The 24,515-nt window shown below is 54.0% G+C and overlaps 1 protein-coding gene and 1 long non-coding RNA gene across 2 annotated transcripts in view; one reads left to right on the forward strand and one right to left on the reverse strand.

The window, feature by feature from the left end:
* The window catches only part of LOC149867889 (uncharacterized), a 26,715-nt gene extending 2,200 nt beyond the window's left edge, over positions 1 to 24,515 (reverse strand). The window contains exons 1-4 of the mRNA XM_090037191.1: positions 24,243 to 24,515; positions 1,428 to 1,616; positions 543 to 722; positions 6 to 182 (exon numbers count right to left, since the gene is read on the reverse strand). Coding sequence (XP_089893317.1) covers positions 6 to 182; positions 543 to 722; positions 1,428 to 1,616; positions 24,243 to 24,351 — 655 coding nt within the window. The 5' untranslated portion in view covers positions 24,352 to 24,515. The remainder of the gene's footprint in view (positions 1 to 5; positions 183 to 542; positions 723 to 1,427; positions 1,617 to 24,242) is intronic.
* LOC149867890 (uncharacterized) lies at positions 12,546 to 15,077 on the forward strand. The gene is made up of 3 exons (XR_016440930.1): positions 12,546 to 12,683; positions 12,858 to 13,016; positions 14,949 to 15,077. It is a non-coding gene; the product is annotated as an uncharacterized LOC149867890 (long non-coding RNA).

Raw genomic sequence — 24,515 nt, forward strand, 5'->3', positions numbered from 1 at the left:
CTGGCAGCTGGGAGTCTCACTCCACATACTCTGGGTCCCGTTTTCAATGCAGCTGATCTCAGAGGGCCGCGGCCTATAGCCCTCAGGGCAGCTCAGGACCACTGATTCCCCCCTGCTGTAAAACTGCCTCTCGGGAGACAACAATGCTCTGGCCTGCCAGGTCTTTGGAAGTTTACATCTCCCTGTGTACGCAAGAAGAGAGGCAAGAGGGCTCGTGACTACTGAACTCCTGCAGCCTCCAGGGGCTACCATGGGCCTAGATCCTGGGCCGCGCTTGGCACCACAGCTCGGGGCCTGGAGCACAAGGGCCCCGGCCCCAGGAATGAGGCGCACGCAGAGGTGGCGCAGGGCAGGCGAGTCAGCCCATGGGGACGGTCCTGCTCTCCCGCTACTGCAACTGCAGCCGGATCAGGCCAGGGTTAGGGGCTGCTCCCAGCACCCTGCCCACAGCACAGGGCAGGGCTGAATGCGCATCCTCCAGCCACCCTCTCCCCACTGCCTCCCTGCCGAGCAGCTCCCAGCACTGCCAGCCTCATACTCACGCATGCATTTGTTCTTAGAAAAGTCCCACTCAGATTTCCCAGACTTCATCTCTCTGCACATGATGCTGAACGACTTCTGCTCGAAGGGCTCTTGGCACCTCACCCAAGCTGTGGCTCCAACACTGAACTCTGCCAGGCGAGGGCTGAAGTCGACCTGTTTGGCCCAGGTGTTGCACATCCCTGGACAGGCAGTGTGAAAGGCTCAGTCCCACAGCTCAAGGGGATCTCAGTCCTCGGGCATCACCCCTGTCTGCAGGCCATGCACCCATCGGCTGTGAACGTGACAAGGAGGGGTGACCCCGTGGGCTGGGCTGTGGAGGTGAGGGGCATGGAGCGAGGAGCACGTCCAGGGGTCGTGTACTCGAATGGTCAGCTGCACAACTGCAAGGCCCATGGCCCAAGACACCCAGAGCCCCCAAACCTGCCCCAGGGAAAGCAGGGGGAAGAGGGTACAAAGTCCCGTGCTGCAGTGGTGTGAAAATGCACCTGAGAGATGCAAGGAAGAGGGCCGTGCCCTCGCTGACGAGGAAGACAAGCCCCTGTTCCTCTCTCCCATGCTGCCTCCAGCACTGAAGGTCTGGGAAGCCCTAGTTCAGAGGCCATGCCCCGTTCTCCCATGCTCAGTACCTAAATTGTGGAGCCCAGCTTTCCTTCCCCATTGCTACAACTGATAACACAGCTCTTCACCCAGGATCTCCCCTCACCCTGGCATCACGTCGCCCTCTGTCTCGTTGCGCTCTGCCCCGTGCCCTGGCCTTTGCCATTCACTAATAGGGCTGCAGCCCCACATCCCAGCTGGTTGGACGGAGCCACCAGGGCTGGGGAGTGTTGGCCCTTCTCCCTGGACCCGGGACTCAGGGATTGTCTCAGGCTTTGTGCACTCACGGAGACACTTGACATGACTGATGTCCCAGGCTGCACTGTGATCCTTTGTCGTATTGCACGTTGCATTGAAGGGCCCGCGGTCACGTCCCTCGTTGCACGTCACAGACACCACTGCATTCACCGGAAACTCCGTCTCGTCAGGGTCAAATGTCACCTTCTCGGTCCAGCTGCCCTCCTTCCTGCACTTCTCTGTGATGGGAGGAAACCACAGGGTGAGGCCCAGCATGGCACTGCCCCTCGCATATAGATGCTGACCAGTATGGAAAAGACCCTGGGTGGAGGGGCCAAAAGGGTGACAGGTGGGAGGGAGGAACCAGTCGTGTCACAGATGTGGCCAAACCACTGGGACTCCAGGCCCACGGGGTGACACAGCCTGGGGGGGAAGACACGTCCTGACCAGGTTCCTCATGGGAGCTCTATATCAGTTGATCCTTCACTGCCCCCATTTCAATTCTGAATGGGCATAGCATCATCATTAGTATGAATCCACCTGGAACCAATGGTACGAGTTGCTATACAGCAGGGGCAGGCAATTTTTCCACCTGGAGGGCCTCTTAACACATTTTGGTGAGCTAGCAAGGGCCACAATAGTAGCCCCGCCTCTTGAAAGGTGCCCCACCCCTAGTTGCCATCTTGGGACCGAAAGTCCCACCCCTAACCCCTGACCTTTGCCAGCAGAAGTCCCTCTCCTTGCCCCCCGGAGATACTCCTTTTGGGAGGGGAGGGTTGTCATCTAAACCAGAAAATAAAAAACTAATCATACACTAAAAGTCAAAAACCTGCTATAACATATTTTAATTTTATTACAGAAAATATTTGCTTTGCTCCCTGCCTCCACAGCATCTCCTCCACCCCCGCCCCCACTACATCCCTACCTGTTGCCCAGAGCAAGCACTACAGCGGGGAGACATGGAGACGCCACTGGATACTGGGGAAGCCAAGCAGGTCCCCATGGAAGCCGTGTGCTGGCCGGGCTCAGGCCTTCCTTGCACGAGGGAGGGAGTGAAGTGTGCAGGCTGGGCAGGGTACAATGATTTGGTTGGTGCCCACGAACTGAATGGAATAGCCTGGTGGGCCAGATCTGGCCCACATGCCATATTTTGCTTTCCCCTGCTTTATCGGCATGGGTGGTTTCAAGGTCCCTGCCCAAAGAGTTATTTCCCCTGCTTTATCGGCATGGGTGGTTTCAAGGTCCCTGCCCAAAGAGTTAAAAACCATACAGACAGGAGGTTGGGAGTCCTGTCCTGTAAATCATTACAAACACATGGATTCAGCCATGCCCTAACACAGATACTGATATGCAGTTCACTGGGTGGGTCTACATGAGATGTTTACTGCTAATTAGCAGTAGGACTAATTAGTTCTGCAGTAAAGTCTCAACATCTACACATGCAGCCCTATTAGGTTACAGAAAACTAATAAACTCTGCCCCAGAATAGTTTTTGCAAATATAAGTACTAACTTGCTGTGGAGTTATTTACTCCACAGCAACACACATGTAGATGCTGACGGGGCTGGCTGGAACATGAGGGTGCTTCAGTGGAGGGCTGCCTGCTGGCTAGCTCCACACAGGAACACACCCGTGCCCAAAACAGCCCCTCTGCAGCACACCGAGCTGGGGGGAGCAGCCCTGCACTGGCAGGCTGTCCCCCCAGACCTCATGCCAGCCAGGGCTGCTCCGACCCAGCTCAAAGTGCTATGATCCCAGGTCACCTGCAGATGCATCCCCAGGAGCAATAGCCTCTGGAGTGTATTGGTGCACATTAATATTCATGTGTAAACATGCCCACTGGTATTTGCTTGACTTCTGCATCTTTGGCTATAGACCCTGAGCATGGTTGGGATCTTCCTCTGACCTGGACTCTTCTTCTAACTATTGTCCCATTAAACTGATGACCAGACCCTGGTTGTTACAAAAAATCCCTTTTCCGTGCTGGCTCACCGAGCAGTGCCAGTGCCTTCTTGGAAGTTGTACGGAGCGCACACTTGAAGGCAGATTAGACCTTCATGTAGGCTACAGACTTCTTGGCATACCTTCTGCTGGAGCTACAATGCTCCTTCAGAGGAAAAAAATCCCACTGTCAAGTTAGATTTAAAGATTTCCCATAAAGAAGCACCCGCTATCATTCTCAGTAGATGGTTACACTGGTGATTCCCCCTTGCTTCTAGCCTGAATTTGGTTTTGACTTTCAGTTATGAGATCTGTTCCACTAGAAGAGTTAGTTTGTGATCAAATTAGTATTTCCTCTGCAGGGACTTACAAACCATGACCAAGCCACCACATCATCTGCCAGGAGGCCTTTCACACCTCTTCAAGCAGACAATATGCTGGATATGAGTCAGTACTCCACTGTTGTGGAGAAGGCTGACAACATCCGGGGCCTTGCCATCTGGACCTAGCTCTCTCTCTCACCCAAGACTCCAGAGGGGAAACTCAACCAGCCTCTGGAAGATGCTTGTGAATAAGCTGCTCAATCTGATTAGATATCTAGCTGGCAGTAACACAGATGCGTGATCAAAAGGCTACCTCAGCCACACTGCTTGCTCTTTAGGATTGCTCAATCCTGTACCCTAGATTCCCCTACCCCTCGTAATCAATAAAGTTCTCCTTTCTGACCGGTGTGGGAGACCCGGGAAATTACAGGCCAGTTAGTCTTACCTCAATCCCGGGTAAGCTCTTTGAAAAAATTATCCTGGGACACATCCAGGAGGGCCTTGCGGGGGAATGCATGCTCAGGGGCAACCAACATGGGTTCATCAGTGGCAGGTCTTGTCAGACCAACCTGGTGGCCTTTTACGATCAGGTCACCAAATCATTAGACGCAGGGGTTGCTGTGGATGTAGTCTTTCTGGACTTCAGGAAGGCTTTCGACACTGTCTCTCACCCTGTCCTCATCAAAAAGCTGGGAGACTGTGGTGTCGATGCCCACACGGTCAAATGGGTCACTAACTGGTTGGAGGGCCGCACCCAGAGGGTGGTAGTGGATGGGTTCTTCTCGACCTGGAAGGACGTGGGCAGTGGGGTCCCCCAGGGCTCGGTCCTCGGGCCCGCACTGTTCAACATCTTCATCAGTGACTTGGATGAGGGGGTAGAAAGCACCCTGTTCAAGTTTGCTGATGACACTAAGATGTGGGGGGATGTGGGTGCACTAGAAGGGTGCAATAAGCTACAAGCTGACCTTGACAGGTTGCAACGGTGGGCGGATGAGAATAGGATGGGGTTTAACACTGATAAGTGCAAGGTGTTGCACATGGGGAGGAAGAACCGGCACCACACTTACAGGTTGGGGAACTCCCCTCTTGCCAGCACGGAGACGGAAAAGGATCTTGGAGTCGTCATTGACTCCACGATGAACATGGGCCGGCAGTGTGGGGAGGCAGTCAAGAAGGCCAACCGTACCCTGTCATGCATCCACAGGTGCATCTCAACCACGTCCGAGGAGGTGATCCTCCCCCTCTATGCGGCACTGGTCAGGCCGCAGCTGGAGTACTGCGTCCAGTTCTGGGCGCCACACTTCAAGAGGGACGTGGACGATATGGAAAGAGTTCAGAGGAGGGCCACTCGTATGATCAGGGGTCAGCAGGGCAGGCCTTATGAGGAGAGGCTACGGGACCTGAACCTGTTCAGCCTCCACAAGAGAAGGTTAAGGGGGGACCTTGTGGCCTGCTACAAACTGGTCAGGGGGGATCAGCAGGTATTGGGGGAGTCCCTGTTCCCCCGTGCGCTGCCAGGAGTGACCAGGAATAACGGTCACAAGCTGGCGGAGGGTAGGTTTAGATTAGATATTAGGAGGCGCTACTTCACAGTCAGGGCGGCTAGGGCCTGGAACCGGCTTCCAGGGGAAGTGGTGCAGGCTCCTAGCCTGGGGATTTTTAAAAGGAAGTTAGATGAGCACCTTGCCGGGGTCATCTGACCCCGGTGCTCTTTCCTGCCAAGGCAGGGGGTCGGACTAGATGATCTACCTAGGTCCCTACCGACTCTAGCTACTATGATACTATTATACTTATTGAGGGGTGGGTCTAAACTATGCCTAAGAGACCCCTTAGGTCTGCAGACTAAGGGAGACTTTAGTTTTTGCCCTCTGACTTGGGGAAGTGCCCCAAGTGCCTGTACCGGGTCGAGTACCCGTCAGACTCTTAGTCCTGTGTTTCCCCGAGGACACAGGGCCGAGACAGTCCTTTCTTGTGGTGGTGGCATCCACGTTACCCCCAGACTAGCAAGTGTGCTCCGGGAGAGCATAAGGCGCCCCAGGGAGGCATTCGGAGCCTGGAAGGTGGGCGGGCGCAGGGAGGTGGGCGGCTTAACGCAGGAGTGCCCCCTACTGGCCCACCAGACAGGCTAGACCTGGTCGTGGCCACTGGGGATGACCTGGTGAAGGGGCTGCAGCTCCTTGACCACCTGGGTGGCAATGATCGTTGCCTGCTAGGATTCACCATCCAGCGCAGGGTGTTGAGGGCTCACACCAAGACTAAAGCCCCTGACTTCAGAAGGGCCAACTTCAGTGAATTTAGGAGATTAGTGGCGGAGGCACTGAGGGTCCAAAAGGTAGAGGATATGGGAATCCACGAGGGATGGTCATACCTTAAGGGGATGATCCTCCAGGCTCTCAGTGTGACAGTCCCCAAGAGAAAGAAGCGGGGTAAGAGTGCTCTGAAACCCCCTTGGCTCAGCAGAGGCATTCAAGAAAGTCTGAGGGCCAGAAGGGAGTCATACACCTGGTGCAAGGGAGGGGCCATCACCAAGGAGGTGTACTCCTCCTTGGCCCATGAGTTTAGGAGGGCCATTAGGAAGGCCAAGATGGGGGTGGAGCTCAGGCTAGCGACCAGGATTAAGGACAACAAAAAGTCCTTCTTCAAAGACATTGGGAGTAAGAAGAGGGCACCAGGTAATATAGGGCCCCTGCTAGACTCAAATGGTAATCTTGTGGCTACGCCAGATGAGAAAAATGAAATCTTTAACAAGTTCTTTGCCTCTGTTCTCTTGCACAGGGCCCAGGACAGCTCTCCCACCACAGGTAGGGGCAATCTCGGGGGTAGCACTGCCAGGCCTCGGGTCTGCGCAGAAGTAGTTAAGGATCTTCTGGAAGGGCTGGATGTTTTTAAATCTGCAGGTCCTGATGCCCTCCACCCATGGGTTTTGGGAGAGCTGGCGGGGGTCATTGCTGTGCCCTTGGCCCGGCTGTACGAGCGATCATGGTGCACGGGACAGGTGCCTGGAGATTGGAAACTAGCTAATGTGGTCCCCATCTATAAAAAAGGGAGGAAGGAGGACCCAGGAAACTATAGGCCCATAAGCCTCACAACGGTCTTGGATCACATCTGTGGGGGACCGGGGGGGAGATCATGGCCAGGGGAAATCAGCATGGTTTCATCAAAGGCAGGTCCTGCCAGACCAACCTGATTGCCTTTTATGACCAGGTAACTAAATCCCTGGATGATGTTGTCGCCGTGTACGTAGTCCTTCTGGACTTTAAGAAGGCCTTTGACACCGTCTCTCTCCCTGTTTTCATTAATAAACTGAGCGACTGTGGCATTGATGCCTGCACAGTTGGATGGGTCAGAAATGGCTGATGAGGCACACCCAAAGAGTGGTGGTGGACGGGCTGTACTCAACCTGGCAGCATGTGGGCAGTGGGGTCCCCCAGGGCTTGTAGTCCTGAGGCCTATGCTGTTCAACATCATCAGCAACTTGGACGAGGGGGTGGAAGACAAGCTATCCAAGTTTGCTGATGACACTGTGGCAGGAAACCACCTTTGTTTCTCCCCAAAATCTCTGCCCTGTGACAACGTGATTAGGATGGGCCCAGCAGAGGACACACACCTTTACCCTCTCTCTTTAGGTAACCTGAGCTGGCTACAGTCCTGAGGGAGGGGGAAACCTGCTGCCTCTGCCTATGTGACTGCATCAGCCACCTGGGTGAGGGGCTTCTACCTGGTGGGATGGAGTCTGCCCAGCAATTAGTGATGTATTTCAAATTGATTGGCCAACAGCCAACCAGAGCTGGCCTCCATTGGACCTGGTGAATGAGGTCACAGGGGCTATATAAGTTAAGACTGCCCAGGAGGAGGGGGCAGCAGCCATGCAGGGCACTCAGAGGAGCTTTATCATCTGAAACTGGCTCTCTCCCCCAAAACTCATGAGCTAGGAACGGCCTGCCTCCAGAGGGGATCTCCACCAGCCTCGGGATGATGCTTGTGAGTGAACTACTCGAGATCTGGGTACATATCTAGCTGGCAGTAACTCAGACGCATGATCAAAGTCTACCTCAGCCAGACGGTTTTGCTGTATGGGATTTCTATGATGTTGCTCTACCTTGTACCCTATTTTCACCCCACCCCTGGAATCAGTAAAGTTCTCATTTGAGACCGGTGCAGGAGACTTGAGGGGTGGGTCTAAATTAAATTATGCCTAAGGGGTCCCTTAGGTCTGCCGACTAAGGGAGACTTTCCTTTTTGGCCCCCAACTTGGGGAACTGCCCCAAGTGCCTGTACCGGGTCGAGTACCCGTCGGACTACTAGGCCTGTGTTTCCCTGAGGACACAGGGCCGAGAGAGTCCCTTCTCGGGGTGGTGGCAGCTTACGTTACCCCCAGACTAGCGAGTGTGCTCCAGGAAGGGGGTCAGCCGGACGCGAGGTGCCCCCAGGGACGTACTCGGAGCCTGGAAGGTGGTCAGTGCAGGGAGGTGGGCGGCTCAATGCAGAAGCGCCCCCTACTGGCCCGCGGGATGTGAATAGTGGGGTCCCCCAGGGCTCGGTCCTGGGACCTACACTGTTCAACATCTGCATCAGTGACTTGGACGAGGGGGTGGAAGATACGCTGTCCAAGTTTGCCAATGACACCAAGATGTGGGGGGGAGGTAGGCACACTTGAAGGGAGCAAGAGGCTGCAATTAGATTTAGACAGACTACAGAAGTGGGCGGATGGTAACAGGATGGGGTTCAATGTAGATAAATGTAGGGTGCTGCACCCGCGGAGAAGGAATCCACAGCACACAGACAGGCTGAGGAGCACTCCCTTATGAGCACAGAGGTGGTAAGGGATCTTGGAGTCATTATTGACTCCAAGATGAACATGAGCTGCCAATGCCAGACCGCAGCCAACAGGGCCACCCGCACCTTGTCGTGCATCCACAGATGCATCTCGAGCAGGTCCAGGGAGGTGACCCTCCCCCTCTATGCGACACTGGTCCGGCCTCAATTGGAGTACTGCATCCAGTTCTGGGTGCCGCACTTCAAGAGGGATGTGGCCAGCCTTGAGAGGGTCCAGAGGAGGCCACTCGCATGATCAGGGGTCAGCAGGGCAGGCCCTACGAGGAGAGACTGAGGGACCTGAACCTGTTCAGCCTCAGCAAAAGGAGGCTGATGGGGGATTTGGTGGCTGCCAAAAACTCATTAGGGGAGATCAGCAGCAAATAGGAAGGGCCCTATTCTCCCCAGCACCACCTGGGGTGACGAGGAACAATGGCCAGAAGCTGCTGGAGAATAGGTTCAGGTTAGAGATTAGGAGGCACCGTTTCACTGTTAGGGTGGCTAGGATCTGGAACCAACTTCCCAGGGAAGTGGTCCTTGCTCCTACCTTGGGTAAATTCCAAAAGACGTTTGGATGATCACCTGTCTGGGGTCGTGTGATCCCAGCATGTGCTCCGGCCAGTGGCAGGGGGTTAGACGAGATGATGTGTTCAGGTCCCTTCTGACCCCAAACTACTATGGAAGTATACAATAACTACAGGGAGTGCAAGCATGGGTACCTGGGTATATGGGCCTATTTCATTTATGGTACAGCTTACTGATGGGACTCAATGGGAGAAAGTAATAGAAAATGAGGGCTGGAAGGGCCCTCAGGAGGTCACATCTAGTCCAACCCCCTGCTCCAAGCAGGACCAGCCCCAACTACAGCATCCAGCCAGGGCTTTGTCTACCCAGGTCTTAAAAACCTCCAAGGATGGAGACTCCACCGCCCTCCACATGGCATAGACCAGTTATAGCCACAGTATATATGAAAGCCTGGGAAAGCTCCCCTAGACATCCTGTTCCCACAGTTCAGCCTCCTGCAGTTACAAGCATTGGTTGTGACCATTTAATGGTGGGGACTGAGCAGCCAGACACTAAAGATCCCTTGCCATCCGGCTGCCCTTGTTAACACCTCCACAACATAAGCATCTGAACCCACAGATCTTCCAAAGCATGAGCTGTATCTCGCCCAATGAACCACATGGCCTCATGGAAACTGCGTGGGCGAATCCAAACCGCCGCGATGCTCCAGAATGAACTCCCACAGAAAAAGGAACGTGCTTTCTCTTGCCCACTTTTCCACTATCATTATGTGACACTAACTGGGTGTCATATGTAGTCTCTCGAATCCACAGATCTAATAATAGGAAAGGATTTTCTTACGGTGCTGGGAGAGGCGAGGGTTTTTGTAGGTGAGATCTTGGATTGAGCCAACGGCATGGCTGGGAAAAAGTGAGAGAAGCTATCGAATGCAAGGTATAGTTCTGGGCTCCAGGCATCAGTGCAAATGAAGATCCCACCCTTGCTGCTAAAAATGTAATGTCTTGTGGCCCCACAGTGGTGAGGCCATTAGACTAGCCCAGGACAAAGACAGCACTAGCAGCTTGCATGGCTGGTACTGTTATCGGTCTGAGCAGGAACCTGCCCTGAAAGCAAGCACGGTGCCTCGAGAGGGTACACAGCTACCACCTTTGCCAAAACAATGCTATGTGTAACGACTGACGAGGAACAACACACAGCAAGGACAGGAACTACCTCCACCATGTGCAGAACAGCAGGAATGAGAGGAGCCGAGGAGAGGAGGAAGAAAGATGATTGCACCAGTGGCACTTTGGATGAAAAGGACCAAAGCCCCCTAGTAGGAGAACACCTTTCACAAAACAGCCGTGGTGGCTGCCCTCGTAGACCCCATCCTCAGAAGCAGCCCGCACCATGCCTCAGTGAGATGGGCCCTGGAACAGGACTTCACAACTGAGCCCGCCAAAATCATGGACTCAGCGGGCATTCATATGATGTCTCCTTGTAACCTATCTCTCGCCTCTTCCTCTGCAAATGCCACAGGTTTAATGGCCCACTTCACTTAAAGTCATTAACCAAACTAGGTTAAATTGCAGTGGCTCTTCTGATTTGTCTTTAGCTTGGACTCTGCGTCTGCTTCTTTGCCAGACCTGAGGAAGGGCCCTTGAAATCAACAATTTGTCTCCTGACCTTCCCAACGACACCATTTGGTCCGACAAAAGACGGGACCTCTCCTCACTAATCTTCCCGTCCCACCACTGGGGCAGCCTGGGAACAGCAGACATCCGGCCGCATGGCTGCGACGACAGAGGAGGCCCTATCAATATGCCGGACCTTAGCCAGAAAGTCTGAATGTCACTCGTGTCCTCACAGTACCTCTAATAGAAGCCCAGATCAGTGAGGCACCCCAGGCAGAAGGCCTGAGGAGCCTTTCTCCCTCTTGGACTCTGAGGACAAAGTTAAGATTGACTTTGTTTCTCCTAAGACTGCCTAAGCCACTGCATCTGAGTGCACCATTTCTTTTCTGCCAGCCTTGGTTTGAGACCCCCTTCCTTTGGCCAAGGGGCTAAATGGTGACTGGAAGCCAACAGAGAAAGCGCTTGTAGCACCTGCACCTGAAGCACCGTTGTTTTTTACCTCCAGGTCAGGGCATGGCTGGTGCTACCGCACGCCTAAAGAGGTTTGGTGTATTGCAGCACAGAATCACGGCACCTTCAGCACCCGTATCCATTGCTGTGGTTCTGATGAGCAGGTGCGGGTAGCGTATGGACCAAGATGGCACCGGGAAACTATGTGCTTGGGGAATTGTGCAGCTCCGAGCACACAAGGCACGGTGTAGCTGCAAGCGGCAGCACTGAATACACCCAAGACAAAGCTACAGCCGAATATACAACGCCCAAGACAAAGCCACAAGCCGTTGCAGTCCAAACTGAGCCCCTTTCTTATTGCAGAGCTCCATGCATGAAATAGGTGAAAGATCTGAAAATCACTATTTCCCTTGTGGAAGTGTTGTAGGGTCCCAGCTTGATCTCTGAATGGAGCCAGGCTGTTTGTCCTTCGTTATTAAACGCCAGCAAAACAGGCATTCCCTTTCTGTCAGCTGCTGGGGACTCTCCGGGCTAAGTTCATTAGCGGTGTAAGTTGTGGTGAAGTTTGTACACTGGTGCCAACTAGTGCAAATGGAGATGAACTCCCCAAGCCTCAGAGAGGGGGTGGGGGTGACATCTCCAGCAGAAAGGGGAATGGTGTAAGGTCTGCAGAGCTGCAAACCCTGGAAGTGACTGGAAGGATGTAATGAGAAAATGGTTGTTTCAGCATTTATTCCTGTTACACCTGCACTGCAAGAGAAGCCCCTGAAGCCCCCAGTGGCCCATGCATGGCCTCACACAGGCCTCCCTCACACCCCGGCTGGAGGAGAGAGCCTGTCAACTATGCTGTCTCAGCATGGAAAACACGTTTGGGTAGGGCGAATTCAGCACCTTTTATCATGCGTACAGGTAGGACGTAGACACCACACAGGTCTACAAATAGCAGCTTAGAAGGATGTATACGAGGAGTGCTGCTAGGGCCTCTGCCCAGGGGGACAAGGCTAACCGGGGGCTGGTCTGAGGCCTCCACCCAGACTGAGCCCATGGGGGAGCTGATGTCCCCCTACCTCCCGGCCTGCGGGGGGATCCCCAGCAGGGCCGGGGGGGGCAGAGATTGGGAGCCCCCACACCTGTCCGTCAGGTGCCCGGCTTAGGGCTCTGGAGGCGCAGGTGAGGGAGCTCCGGGAGGAGGTTAGCAGGCTGAGGGGGATCAGGGAGGCGGAGGAGGAAATGGACAGTTATTTTCCTTTCCCCTGCAGGGACCAGGCACCCAAGGAAGAAGCAGCCCAGGGAAGGACCTCCACGGCAGGAGTGGCAGACGGTCACAGCCACGGACCGGAGCGGCTCGCAGCGAGCAGGTACCCAGCTTCTCCAGTCCGACTGGAGAACAGGTACGAGGCCTTGGTGACTCTGCAGGAGATGGAAAGGGAGGAGGAAACCCTTGGGCAGGAAGAACTCCCCACATTCTTCACACTCCAAACAGATCAAGAGATCCGAGAGGACCCAGAAGAGGAGGAGACGCGTGCTCGTCATAGGCGATTCCATCCTGAGAGGTATGGAAGGGCCCATTTGTCGCCAGGACCCTTCAGCACGAGAGGTCTACTGCCTGCCTGGAGCTAAGATTCAGGATGTGACGGAGGTAATCCAGGCCAGGATCAAGCCCACCGATTACTACCCCATGGTCCCTTGTCCATGTGGGTACTAATGATGCGGCCAGGAGAACCCCCGATCACCTGATGGCAGACTACCAGGCTCTGGGCGGCGTGCTGAGGGAAGTCGGTTGCGCAGGTGGTATTCTCTTCCATCCTACCAGTGAACGGACGTGGAAGACGGCATGAGAACTGCATCCGAGAGACCAACTGGCGGCTTCGGCAGTGGTGTCTCGAGGCAGGCTTCGGCTTCCTGGACAATGACCCACACATTACAACGAGGGACATGCTCAGCTGGGATGGGCTTCACCTGTCCCCCAAAGGTAAGCGTGTTTTCTTACAGGTTGGCGGATCTCCTCCGGCGGGCTTTAAACTAGGCTCGTCAGGGGGAGGGGAAGATGAGGGTGGGGGAGGCTGGTGGACCACCAAACCAGGTGGTACCCACAAGGACAGCCCAGCCTGAAGAAAGAGAGCTTTGGGAACGTGAAAGACAGGGGGTGGACAGCAATTACGGCACAGGTAAGGAACGGGAAGGTTAGGGACAAAAAGCCCTTTAGGACTTGGAGCGAGGGGGTAGCAAAAGCACCAGTCACAGGGCTCAAGTGCCTATATACTAATGCTAGGAGCATGGGGAACAAGCAGGATGAACTAGCGCTCCTGGTTGCACTAAACGACTACGACTTAGTGGGGCTGACGGAAACCTGGTGGGATCCATCCCACGACTGGGGCGGTACATATCGAGGGCTATAGATTGTACAGAAAGGACAGGGTGGGGAAAAAGGAGGGAGGGGTTGTGCTCTATGTTAAGGAGCAATATACATCAACCCTCATCAAGACAGAATCAAAGGATGAGGAAGTAGAAGGACTGTGGGTTAGGCCTACATGGGGGGCAAGGAGAAAAGGATTTGGTGGTAGGGGTCTGCTACAGACCCCCACATCAAGGGGAAGAAATAGATTTGGGGCTCCTGAGGCAACTCTCAGAGACCATAAAAGCTAAAGAGGCGGTGGTCATGGGGGACCTAAACTACCCGGACATCTGCTGGGAGACACAGACAGCAAAGTCCCACCGCTCACGCAGGTTTCTAACCTGTGTACAGGACCTCCACCTGACGCAGGAGGTACATGGTCCCACTAGGGGGAATGCCTTCCTGGATCTGGTATTGGCAACGGGGGATGACATAGTAGGGGACCTACAGATCGGTAGCCATCTGGGGGACAGGGATCACCTAAAAGTACAATTCAACATAAGGCGTCGAGTGGGTAAGGTAACCAGTAGGGTGAACGTGCTGGACTTTAGGAAAGCTGATTTCAGCAAACTCAGGCGATTAGTGAAGGATGCACTGCAGAGTAGTAGTTTTGAAATGATGGGAGCCCAAGAAGGGTGGCTGTGCCTTAAGGAAGCTATCCTTCTCGCACAAAGCGAGACGATCCCCGTGCGAGGTAAAAGAGGGAAAGGGGCCAGGAGGCTTCCCTGGCTGACCAGAGAAATCCTGGGCAGACTAAGGGCCAAAAGGGGAGCACATAAAAAGTGGAAACAGGGAGAGATCACCAAAGAGGAATATACCTCTTCTGCTCGTGCTTGTAGGGAGGCAGTTAGACAGGCCAAAGCTACCATGGAGCTGAGGATGGCAACCCAAGTAAAAGACAATAAGAAATTGTTTTTTAGATATATAGGGAGTAAAAGGAAGGCCCAGGGAGGAATAGGACCCCTGCTAAATGGGCAGAAACAATTGGTGATGGACAGAGGGGACAAGGCTGAACTCCTCAACGAGTTCTTCGCCTCAGTGCTCCTAAGCGAGAGGCACGACAAGTCTCTCACTGGGAGTGTAGGGAGGCAGCAGCAAGGCACCAGACTGCCATGCGTGGACCCGGAGGTGGTGCAGGGTCACTTGGAGGAACTGGATGCCTTTAAGTCGGCAGGCCCGGATGAGCTCCATCCGAGGGTACTGAAGGGACTGGCCGACATCATTGCAGAGCCACTGGCGGGAATATTTGGACGCTCGTGGTGCACGGGTCAAGTCCTGGAGGACTAGAAAAGGGCCAGTGTGGTTCCCATTTTCAAGAAGGGGAGGAAGGAGGACCCGGGCAACTATAGGCCAGTCAGTCTCACCTCCATCCTTGGCAAAATCTTTGAGAAAATCATCAAGGCTCACATTTGTGAGAGCCCGGCAGGACAAATTATGCTGAGGGGAAACCAGCACGGGTTCGTGGCAGGTAGATCGTGCCTGACCAATCTAGTCTCTTTTTATGACCAGGTCACAAAACGCCTTGACGCAGGAGGAGGGGTGGATGTCGTATACTTGGACTTCAGGAAGGCCTTTGATACGGTATCCCACCCCATACTGGTGAACAAGTTAAGGGGCTGTGACTTGGATGACTGCACAGTCCGGTGGGTGGAGAATTGGCTGGAGGGTCGCACCCAGAGAGTCGTGGTGGATGGGTCGGTTTCGACCTGGAGGGGTGTGGGCAGTGGGGTCCCGCAGGGCTCGGTGCTTGGACCGATACTCTTTAATGTCTTCATCAGCGACTTGGACGAGGGGGTGAAATGTACTCTGTCCAAGTCTGCAGATGACACTAAGCTATGGGGCGAAGTGGACACGCCGGAGGGCAGGGAACAGCTGCAAGCAGACCTGGACAGGTTAGACAAGTGGGCAGAAAACAACAGAATGCAGTTCAACAAGGAGAAATGCAAAGTGCTGCATCTAGGGAGGAAAAATGTCCAGCACACCTACAGCCTAGGAAATGACCTGCTGGGTGGCACGGAAGTGGAAAGGGATCTTGGAGTCCTAGTAGACTCCAAGATGAACATGAGTCGGCAGTGTGACGAAACCATCAGAAAAGCCAATGGCACTTTATCGTGCATCAGCAGATGCATGACAAATAAGTCCAAGGAGGTGATACTTCCCCTCTATCGGGCGCTGGTCAGACCGCAGCTGGAGTACTGTGTGCAATTCTGGGCGCCGCACTTCAAGAAAGATGCGGATAACCTGGAGAGGGTCCAGAGAAGGGCCACTCGTATGGTTAAGGGCCTGCAGGCCAAGCCCTACGAGGAGAGACTAGAGAAACTGGACCTTTTCAGCCTCCGCAAGAGAAGGTTGAGAGGCGACCTGGTGGCTGCCTATAAGTTCGTCAGGGGGGCACAGAAGGGAATTGGTGAGTATTTATTCACCAAGGCCCCCCCGGGGGTTACAAGAAATAATGGCCACAAGCTGGAGGAGAGCAGATTTAGATTAGATATTAGGAGGAACTTCTTCACAGTTCGAGTGGCCAAGGTCTGGAACGGGCTCCCAAGGGAGGTGGTGCTCTCCCCTACCCTGGGGGTATTCAAGAGAAGGTTGGATGTGTATCTAGCTGGGGTAATGTAGGCCCAGCACTCTTTCCTGCTTATGCAGGGGGTCGGACTCGATGATCTATTGAGGTCCCTTCCGACCCTAGCATCTATGAATCTATGAATCTATGAATCATGCGTAATAGTGAGGCACCTATGGAAAACGCTGAATCCTTTATTTGTGGCCCGATGTTATCGTATCGGCCAGATGCAGTAAAATAACAGCCATATTTTTCTTGTATTGAATAAGATCTTTATTCGCTTGCGAAGCATGCTAAAAGCACTACAGAAAGCACAGAACTTTTTTTAAAGTTCAGAATGAAACGAACGGTCTCTGTGAAATAAATGCCGGGTTGAAAACAGAGCTGCCCCTGCCCTTTGCTCTGCCCCTAAGTGTGTAAAACCCTGAGCCCACTGAAGTCAGTGTGAGTTTTGGTATCAAATGCAAGGAAGCTCTGGAGACCACCCAGCATCTCTGCAGCCTCCCTGGTGTGACTCTGCCCCGTTGCTCCATTACAGCCAAAGGTCCACGTTGCTGGAATAGCTCGATTTCATCTCTTGGGGCATATGGAAATGAAAGCAAACGTCATCCCTCTGTCTCCACTCCTCTCCCATCCCATCTGTGAGCATGGAGGTGCTGTAATAAATCCCTAGTTTTCAGGTCTTCCTACACAGCTGAAGACTTCCACTTCAAACCAGTCTCAATGACCTGCCAATCTAATGGTTGCACTTGACAAAGTGAGGCTATGCCATACTACAGGGTAAAGGAGGGCAGGAGCAACCAACCCCTGATAGACTTAATTATACCTCCAGGGAGGATTACTCCGCGCTGGTCCGGTCCTGCAGGGAGCAAACCAGGAAAGCCAAGGCTGCAACTGAACTCCAACTAGCTTCAGGCATCAAGGACAACAAAAAGTCCTTTTTCAGATATGTGGGGAGCCAGAGGAAAAGCAAGGGCAATGTTGGACCCCTGCTAAACCAGATGGGGCAACTGACAACTGACGCCCAGGAAAAAGCCAACCTCTTAAATAGGTACTTTGCGTCAGTCTTTCATCAGTCCCACGGGACGCCCATGCCTGCTATGGGACAAAGAGATCCGGGTGAGGGGGATCCCCTACCCTCCATCAATGCTGACTTCGCGAAGGAACACCTTGAGAAGCTGGATACCTTCAAGTCAGCCGGCCCCGACAACCTGCACCCCAGGGCACTCAAGGAGCTGGCGAGCGTCATAGCCCAGCCCCTGGCACGGGTCTTCGAGAGCTCCTGGCGCTCTGGTGTAGTGCCCGAAGACTGGAAGAAGGCCGATGTGGTGCCGATCTTCAAGAAAGGGAGGAGAGTGGATCCGGCTAACTACAGGCCCATTAGCCTGACTTCTATCCTGGGGAAGATCTTAGAAAAGTTTATTAAGGAGGCCATCCTTGAGGGACTGGCCCAGGCTAACATCCTGAGGGATAGCCAGCACGGGTTTGCTGCGGGTAGGTCTTGTTTGACCAATCTCATTTCCTTCTATGACCAGGTGACCTATCACCTGGACAAGGGAGAAGAGATTGATGTCATATATCTTGACTTCAAAAAAGCTTTTGATCTGGTATCCCACGATCACCTCTTGGCCAAACTGCCCAGTTGTGGCCTTGGCTCCACCACGATCCGCTGGCTGGGAAATTGGCTCCGTGGTCGGACCCAGAGGGTTGTGATTGATGGCAGTCACTCATCATGGTGCCCTGTGACCAGTGGGGTCCCTCAAGGCTCTGCCCTTGGACCCATACTGTTCAACAGTTCATTAACGATGTGGACATTGGAGTCAGGAGTGGACTGGCCAAGTTCGCCGATGACACCAAACTTTGGGGCAAAGCATCCACGCCAGAAGATAGGCGGGTGATCCAGGCTGACCTGGACAAGCTCAGCAAATGGGCGGACGAGAACCTCATGGTGTTTAACACCGAAAAATGCAAGGTTCTCCACCTTGGGAGGAAAAACCTGCAGCACCCTTATAGGCTCGGCAGTGGTACGTTGGTTAGCACTACAGAAGAAAGAGACTTGGGGGTCATCATTGACCACAAGATGAACACGAGCCTCCAATGCGATGCTGCGGCTAGTAAAGCGACCAAAACGCTGGCGTGCATCCATAGATGCTTCTCGAGCAAATCCCGGGACGTCATTCTCCCCTTGTACTCGGCCGTGGTGAGGCTGCAGCTGGAGTACTGCGTCCGGTTTTGGGCTCCACAATTCAAAAAGGATGTGGAGAAGCTGGAGAGAGTCCAGGGGAGAGCCACGCGCATGATCAGAGGTCAGGAAAACAGATCTTACGATGACAGGCTGAGAGCCACGGGGCTCTTCAGCCTGGAAAAGCGCAGGCTCAGGGGGGATCTGATGGCCACCTATAAGTTTATCGGGGTGACCACCAGGATCTGGGGGAACGTCTGTTCACCAGAGCACCCCAAGGGACGACGAGGTCGAACGGTCACAAACTCCTGCAAGACCGTTTCAGGCTGGACATAAGGAAGAATTTCTTTCCTGTCCGAGCCCCCAAGGTCTGGAACAGTCTGCCAGCGGAGGTGGTTCAAGCGCCTACATTGAACACCTTCAAGAGCAAATTGGATGCTTATCTTGCTGGTATCCTATGACCCCAGCTGACTTCCTGCCCTTTGGGAGGGGGGCTGGACTCGATGATCTCCCGAGGTCCCTTCCAGCTGTAATGTCTATGAAATCTATGAAATACAGTGGGGGGCTTGTGTCTTCACTTGGGAAAAAGTGTGTTCATCCCTTGTGTTATCCAACCAACAGAAACTAGCCTGAGACCACGTCCTAGCAAAGACACAGCTGTAGTTTGAACTGAAGTGAACAACTCCAGTTAGATGCTTCACCTCAACCTGCAAACCAGCCTGAGAGCTACAGGCTCTATTATCCGTACTAGGAGTTTCCTCATTGTGTGTTAACTAGTATGAACTAAGGCAGCACAATTTTTTCTCCCATAGAAAATGCACCCAAGCAATTCAAACGATGTACATGGTCCTAGGTAGGATAGAGGTGTTGATCGTTGCTAAGATGTACAACAGAAGCAAATCTTCAGGAGGGATGGGTGTGGATGGAGGCTGCAACAACAGATTTGCAAAGTTCATCGTAACTGTAAAAATGCAGAATAGAGTGATCTGGGGAGGCAGGAAATGAAGGAAGTTATTGTGCCAGGCCAGGAGGAAATGAAACTGTTTTAATTTTTTTTTCTCTGTTGCTTGGAAATGAGGAGTGAGAAATTCACCCTCTCAGTCCCCAGCCCTTGCCATCGGAAATGACAGCTATAAAGCTGGGTTGAGGGTGACATCTTGATACGCTGTTCAACTTGCAACCAGCATTTCCTGCTCGCAGAGCCACTTGCTGGATGGCACTTCATTTAGGGCTTGTCTTTACTAGAGAATTTACTTGCTAAAAACTCCTGTGTTGCCTTTACCTGGAGTCTGTTTTACACCAGAAAAAAAAACGCTTTTTGCTCAAGTGTGGCTGTATTTTTCATTTCAATGGAGAAGCCCATTACGAGGAACATAGGCTACCAGTCCAATTAGCACAACTCAACCAGTAATGCAATTCCTCTGTTAGCACTGTAATATCCTCATGTGGCTGCTCTGAACCCAGCTGGGCTAACAAGAGACATGATAATCAAGTACAGATCATTGGAATTAAATCTGGGATAAAGACATAGCCTATGAGTGGCCCCTGCTACCTTTCCAGATGCAAATGGTCCTTCCACTGGTGTGAATGAGCCAGGACACGAGCACATCTGGAGCACAATGACTGAGAGACAAAGTCTCTTCACCCTCCCCTCAAGAGCACAAAGGAAGAAAGAGAGAATAGAGAAGTGTTTCTTTGGTTTACAAACGCTCCATACATGCAGCCACATCCTGTCTCTGCAGCTGCTTTCCCACAAAGCAAAACAGCGCTCGCAGCACCTTATAGTTTCATAGTTTCATAGTAGCTAGAGTCGGAAGGGACCTAGGTAGATCATCTAGTCCGACCCCCTGCCTTGGCACCCCGGCAAGGTGCTCATCTAACTTCCTTTTAAAAATCCCCAGGCTAGGAGCCTGCACCACTTCCCCTGGAAGCCGGTTCCAGGCCCTAGCCGCCCTGACTGTGAAGTAGCGCCTCCTAATATCTAATCTAAACCTACCCTCCGCCAGCTTGTGACCGTTATTCCTGGTCACTCCTGGCAGCACACGGGGGAACAGGGACTCCCCCAATACCTGCTGATCCCCCCTGACCAGTTTGTAGCAGGCCACAAGGTCCCCCCTTAACCTTCTCTTGTGGAGGCTAAACAGGTTCAGGTCCCGCAGCCTCTCCTCGTAAGGCCTGCCCTGCTGACCCCTGATCATACGAGTGGCCTCCTCTGGACTCTTTCCATATTGTCCACGTCCCTCTTGAAGTGCGGCGCCCAGAACTGGACGCAGTCCTCCAGCTGCGGCCTGACCAGTGCCGCATAGAGGGGGAGGATCACCTCCCTGGACCTGCTCGAGATGCATCTGTGGATGCATGACAGGGTACGGTTGGCCTTCTTGACTGCCTCCCCACACTGCCGGCCCATGTTCATCGTGGAGTCAATGACGACGCCAAGATCCTTTTCCGTCTCCGTGCTGGCAAGAGGGGAGTTCCCCAACCTGTAAGTGTGGTGCCGGTTCTTCCTCCCCATGTGCAACACCTTGCACTTATCAGTGTTAAACCCCATCCTATTCTCATCCGCCCACCGTTGCAACCTGTCAAGGTCAGCTTGTAGCCTATTGCACCCTTCTAGTGCACCCACATCCCCCCACATCTTAGTGTCATCAGCAAACTTGAACAGGGTGCTTTCTACCCCCTCATCCAAGTCACTGGTGAAGATGTTGAACAGTGCGGGCCCGAGGACCGAGCCCTGGGGGACCCACTGCCCACGTCCTTCCAGGTCGAGAAGAACCCATCCACTACCACCCTCTGGGTGCGGCCCTCCAACCAGTTGGCGACCCATTTGACCGTGTGGGCATCGACACCACAGTCTCCCAGCTTTTTGATGAGGACAGGGTGAGAGACAGTGTCGAAAGCCTTCCGGAAGTCCAGAAAGACTGCATCCACAGCAACCCCTGCGTCTAATGATTTGGTGACCTGATCGTAAAAGGCCACCAGGTTGGTCTGACAAGACCTGCCACTGATGAACCCATGTTGGTTGCCCCTGAGCATGCATTCCCCCGCAAGGCCCTCCTGGATGTGTGCCAGGATAATTTTTTCAAAGAGCTTACCCGGGATTGAGGTAAGACTAACTGGCCTGTAATTTCCCGGGTCCTCTTTTTTTCCCTTTTTGAAGATAGGGACCACATTGGCCCTCTTCCAGTCCTCCGGCACCTCACCAGAGCACCACGAGTGCTCATAGAGCCGCGCCAGGGGTCCCGCAATGACCTCGGCCAGTTCCTGCAGAACCCTAGGGTGAAGATCGTCCGGACCAGCGGACTTGAACACGTCCAGCCTCTCCAGAAGTACCCTAACTAACTCCTCGCTAACCCCTGGCCCAGGCGTGTCTGTCCCGGGGCCCAGCAGGGAGGTGGCTGAACTGGTCCCTACTTAGGAAGACAGAGGCAAAGAAATCGTTAAATATGTTAGCTTTGTCATCTGGCATGACGACTAAGTTGCCCATCGTGTCCTGCAGGGGCCCCACATTACCCGGGACCCTCTTTTTACCCCCTATGTATTTTGTAACTTGCACGTGATGTGCAAGTTACCTAAGGCTGGGCCAGAGCGCCCCAAACCAGGGGCCTCCAGTGCTTTTCAGGAGCTAGAACTGGGGGAGCACTGGGTGAAAGGCATGTGGGAAAACAAACCTCTGAGAAGTCGGGAGGGGTGAGCTAGTGGATACCAGTCAAGGTACAATTTGCCTACTGAAATATTAAGGCTAGAATTAGGGTTAAGATTAGTAGGGTTAAACCTAGGGTTAAAACTAGGGTTAGGGTTAAGGTTAGCAGGGTTAAAACTAGTATTAGGGTTAAGTTTAGTAGGGTTGAGCCTAGGGTTAAAACTAGGGTTAGGGTTAAGGTTAGTAGGGTTAAAACTAGTGTTAGGGTTATGAGTAGGGTTTCTAAAAATTCGGGTTATTACAGCTGCACCTACTCTCAGGACCTGCCCCTGAGTGAGATGAGGCCTCAACCCAGACCATCCCTGCTCATGCCCCGCCTTGCTGAAAGGATTGAGCTCCCAACTGCCCAGCGCCAGTTACAGAAAGGATGAGACGCGCATCCCACCGCCCCAGTACATGGGATGCTTCCCAAAGCCCTCTGGAGCCCGGTTGCTGCCAGGAAACCCAGATGCTATCAGAAGGGAGATCCCTAATGCAGTCTCCCATTGCACCACAGGGCTGCCCCTGGCCCCTTGCAATGCCACCGTGGGGTTTGAGGTCCCCTACCCCACTGAGGAAATAGGTGCTCTGAGCACGGGTCCCTCGGTGCATGAAGCGAGGCTAGCCCCATATCGTACCAAGGCTGGGGGCCTCGCCAACACGGCCCGAGGCTGGGTGTGGCCGGCAGCGCCGTTGTCCTAGTTCCTCTTTTTGTGAAAGCCGGCAGCCCCACCGGAGCCGTCTGCGTCTGAAACCAGAGCCGGGGCTCCCTGTCTAGGAATCCCCCGTCAGTCCTGCCCGGAGTCACCCTGCCGCCTCGCAGCCCCCTAAAACAGCCCGCAGGGGACGGCCCTTATCGGTGGGATACCAAGATAGCATCCCACCCTCAGCATCACACCAGGACCCGTGTAGCGAGTCCGTTGCCCTCTGTAAGTGAGTTGGGGAGACCCACGGTACCGGGGTCGCTGAGAAGAGCTGTCTAGTGAGCTGTCGGGTGGGTTTCAGACAGTCCTGGAGAAGGAGGGTCTGTCTTTATCCTCAGGGGAGCTGTAGCCCAGAAAACAACAGCATCGGGTCCCTGCATGCACCGCCCCGGGCTCCGGCCTCACCTACAGGAAGGGCATTTAGTCCTCCCTGCACCATCACCCCGAGTGCCAACACATCTGCGACTGCAGCTGGATGACCTGCCAGGCGGGCGTTTGCCTGTGATGAATCGGACTGTGAATCACAGCTCACTTGACCAGAAAGGTCACAACTGGGTCTCCACTCAGGCTGAACGGAGTTCAATCTCCAGAACCAGCATGTGTTAACTGAGGGGTGCTTTTCCACTAACTCAGTCCAAATTCAGCTCTGCCGAAGGGCAGCAGGGCGCAACAAGCTACCGTTTGTCATTAGCAGTATTGAGACGATTTAGAGACGAAGCTGCTACAGCAAAGCTCTGGCAGACCAGATGTCTGTCACAGCCTTTATGGAAACAAACCACAAATAAAAGACTGGAACTTGAGCTTCTTCCACTTGCTGATGTGCAAATACCCACTTGGTTCCTTTATTTCTGCTGGCAGATGTCTGCAGCTCACCCACATGCTCTCAATGTACAGCGCAGGCCTACACAGACCCTCTTCCTGTCCCATTTCATACCCACAGTCCCCTGCTCTATCAAGGGGGCAATAAAAATTACGAGAAGAAGGGTTTCTGCAGCCACAAGAGATAAGCATCACAGAGCACACGACAAGCCTGTTATTGTTATGGGAAGACCTATCTACACCACATTTTCCAGCAGACTTAATGACTCATAGGTCAGGCACGCTACCCCGGCAGCGAGCAGTTGTGGCCGATTCTTCCTGCGTTGCCCTGTTTGGGATGCTGCCAGCCCAGCAGAAAGCTGTGGTGCACAGGTGCCTCGGCTACAGGAAATCCCACTCGGCCACGTGCACCACACCCCTCCCGTGAGCAAGCGAGAAGGCAGCAACGGGCTGCGCACAGCCGGCGAGTCCTGGCTCTAGGCTTTCCAGGACAGTCGGCGTGTCTCCAAATGAGAGAAGTGCCCAGGGTGGCTGGCTGGTCCTCATTCAGAGATGCAGAAACCCACTGAATCTGCCCCGGGGCAGGACTCAAACTTCTTCGCCCGTAGGCTGCTATAGGGCCACGTGCACGGCGTGCTCGCTCCGTTGCAGAGGGGGATCCCGCCCTGCCTGCAGCTCCCAGGAAAGCATCCTGGCCCCAGAAGCACGCACGGCCCCGGCTGTCCTGTGGCTCCCGCTGCCTCCCCGCGACGCGCTGCGTGGTGCTGGAGCCCCGCAGGCTCTGGCACGGCCATGGAGTGAGCCCGCACCTGGGACCAGGTCCCGGGGGGAGCAGCAAACCCGAGTCAGGTCCTACCTGAACTCGTGCCTCCTGCTTTGCTGGAACTGGGCAGTGCTGGATCCTGCAGACACAGGAGGGATGGAAGAGCCAGGAGCATGGCCAGAGCTGACACCCGCATGGCCATGGCAGTGCACAGCCCTGGGGCGACCTCAGCCTCACGCCGAGCCCTTCTCAGCGCTTCTGCGGGAGCGAGAAACGAGCAGAGGGAGGAAGCAGACGCTCAGCGCTGCATGTGGTGCAAGAGGCTTCCTCATTGGAGATGGAAACCCCTGGCAGCGTCAGAGCTGC

The sequence above is a fragment of the Crocodylus siamensis genome, chromosome 3 (assembly GCF_052110815.1).
Source record: "Crocodylus siamensis isolate JL-2025a chromosome 3, ASM5211081v1, whole genome shotgun sequence".
In the NCBI taxonomy this organism is placed as follows: Eukaryota; Metazoa; Chordata; order Crocodylia; family Crocodylidae; genus Crocodylus; species Crocodylus siamensis.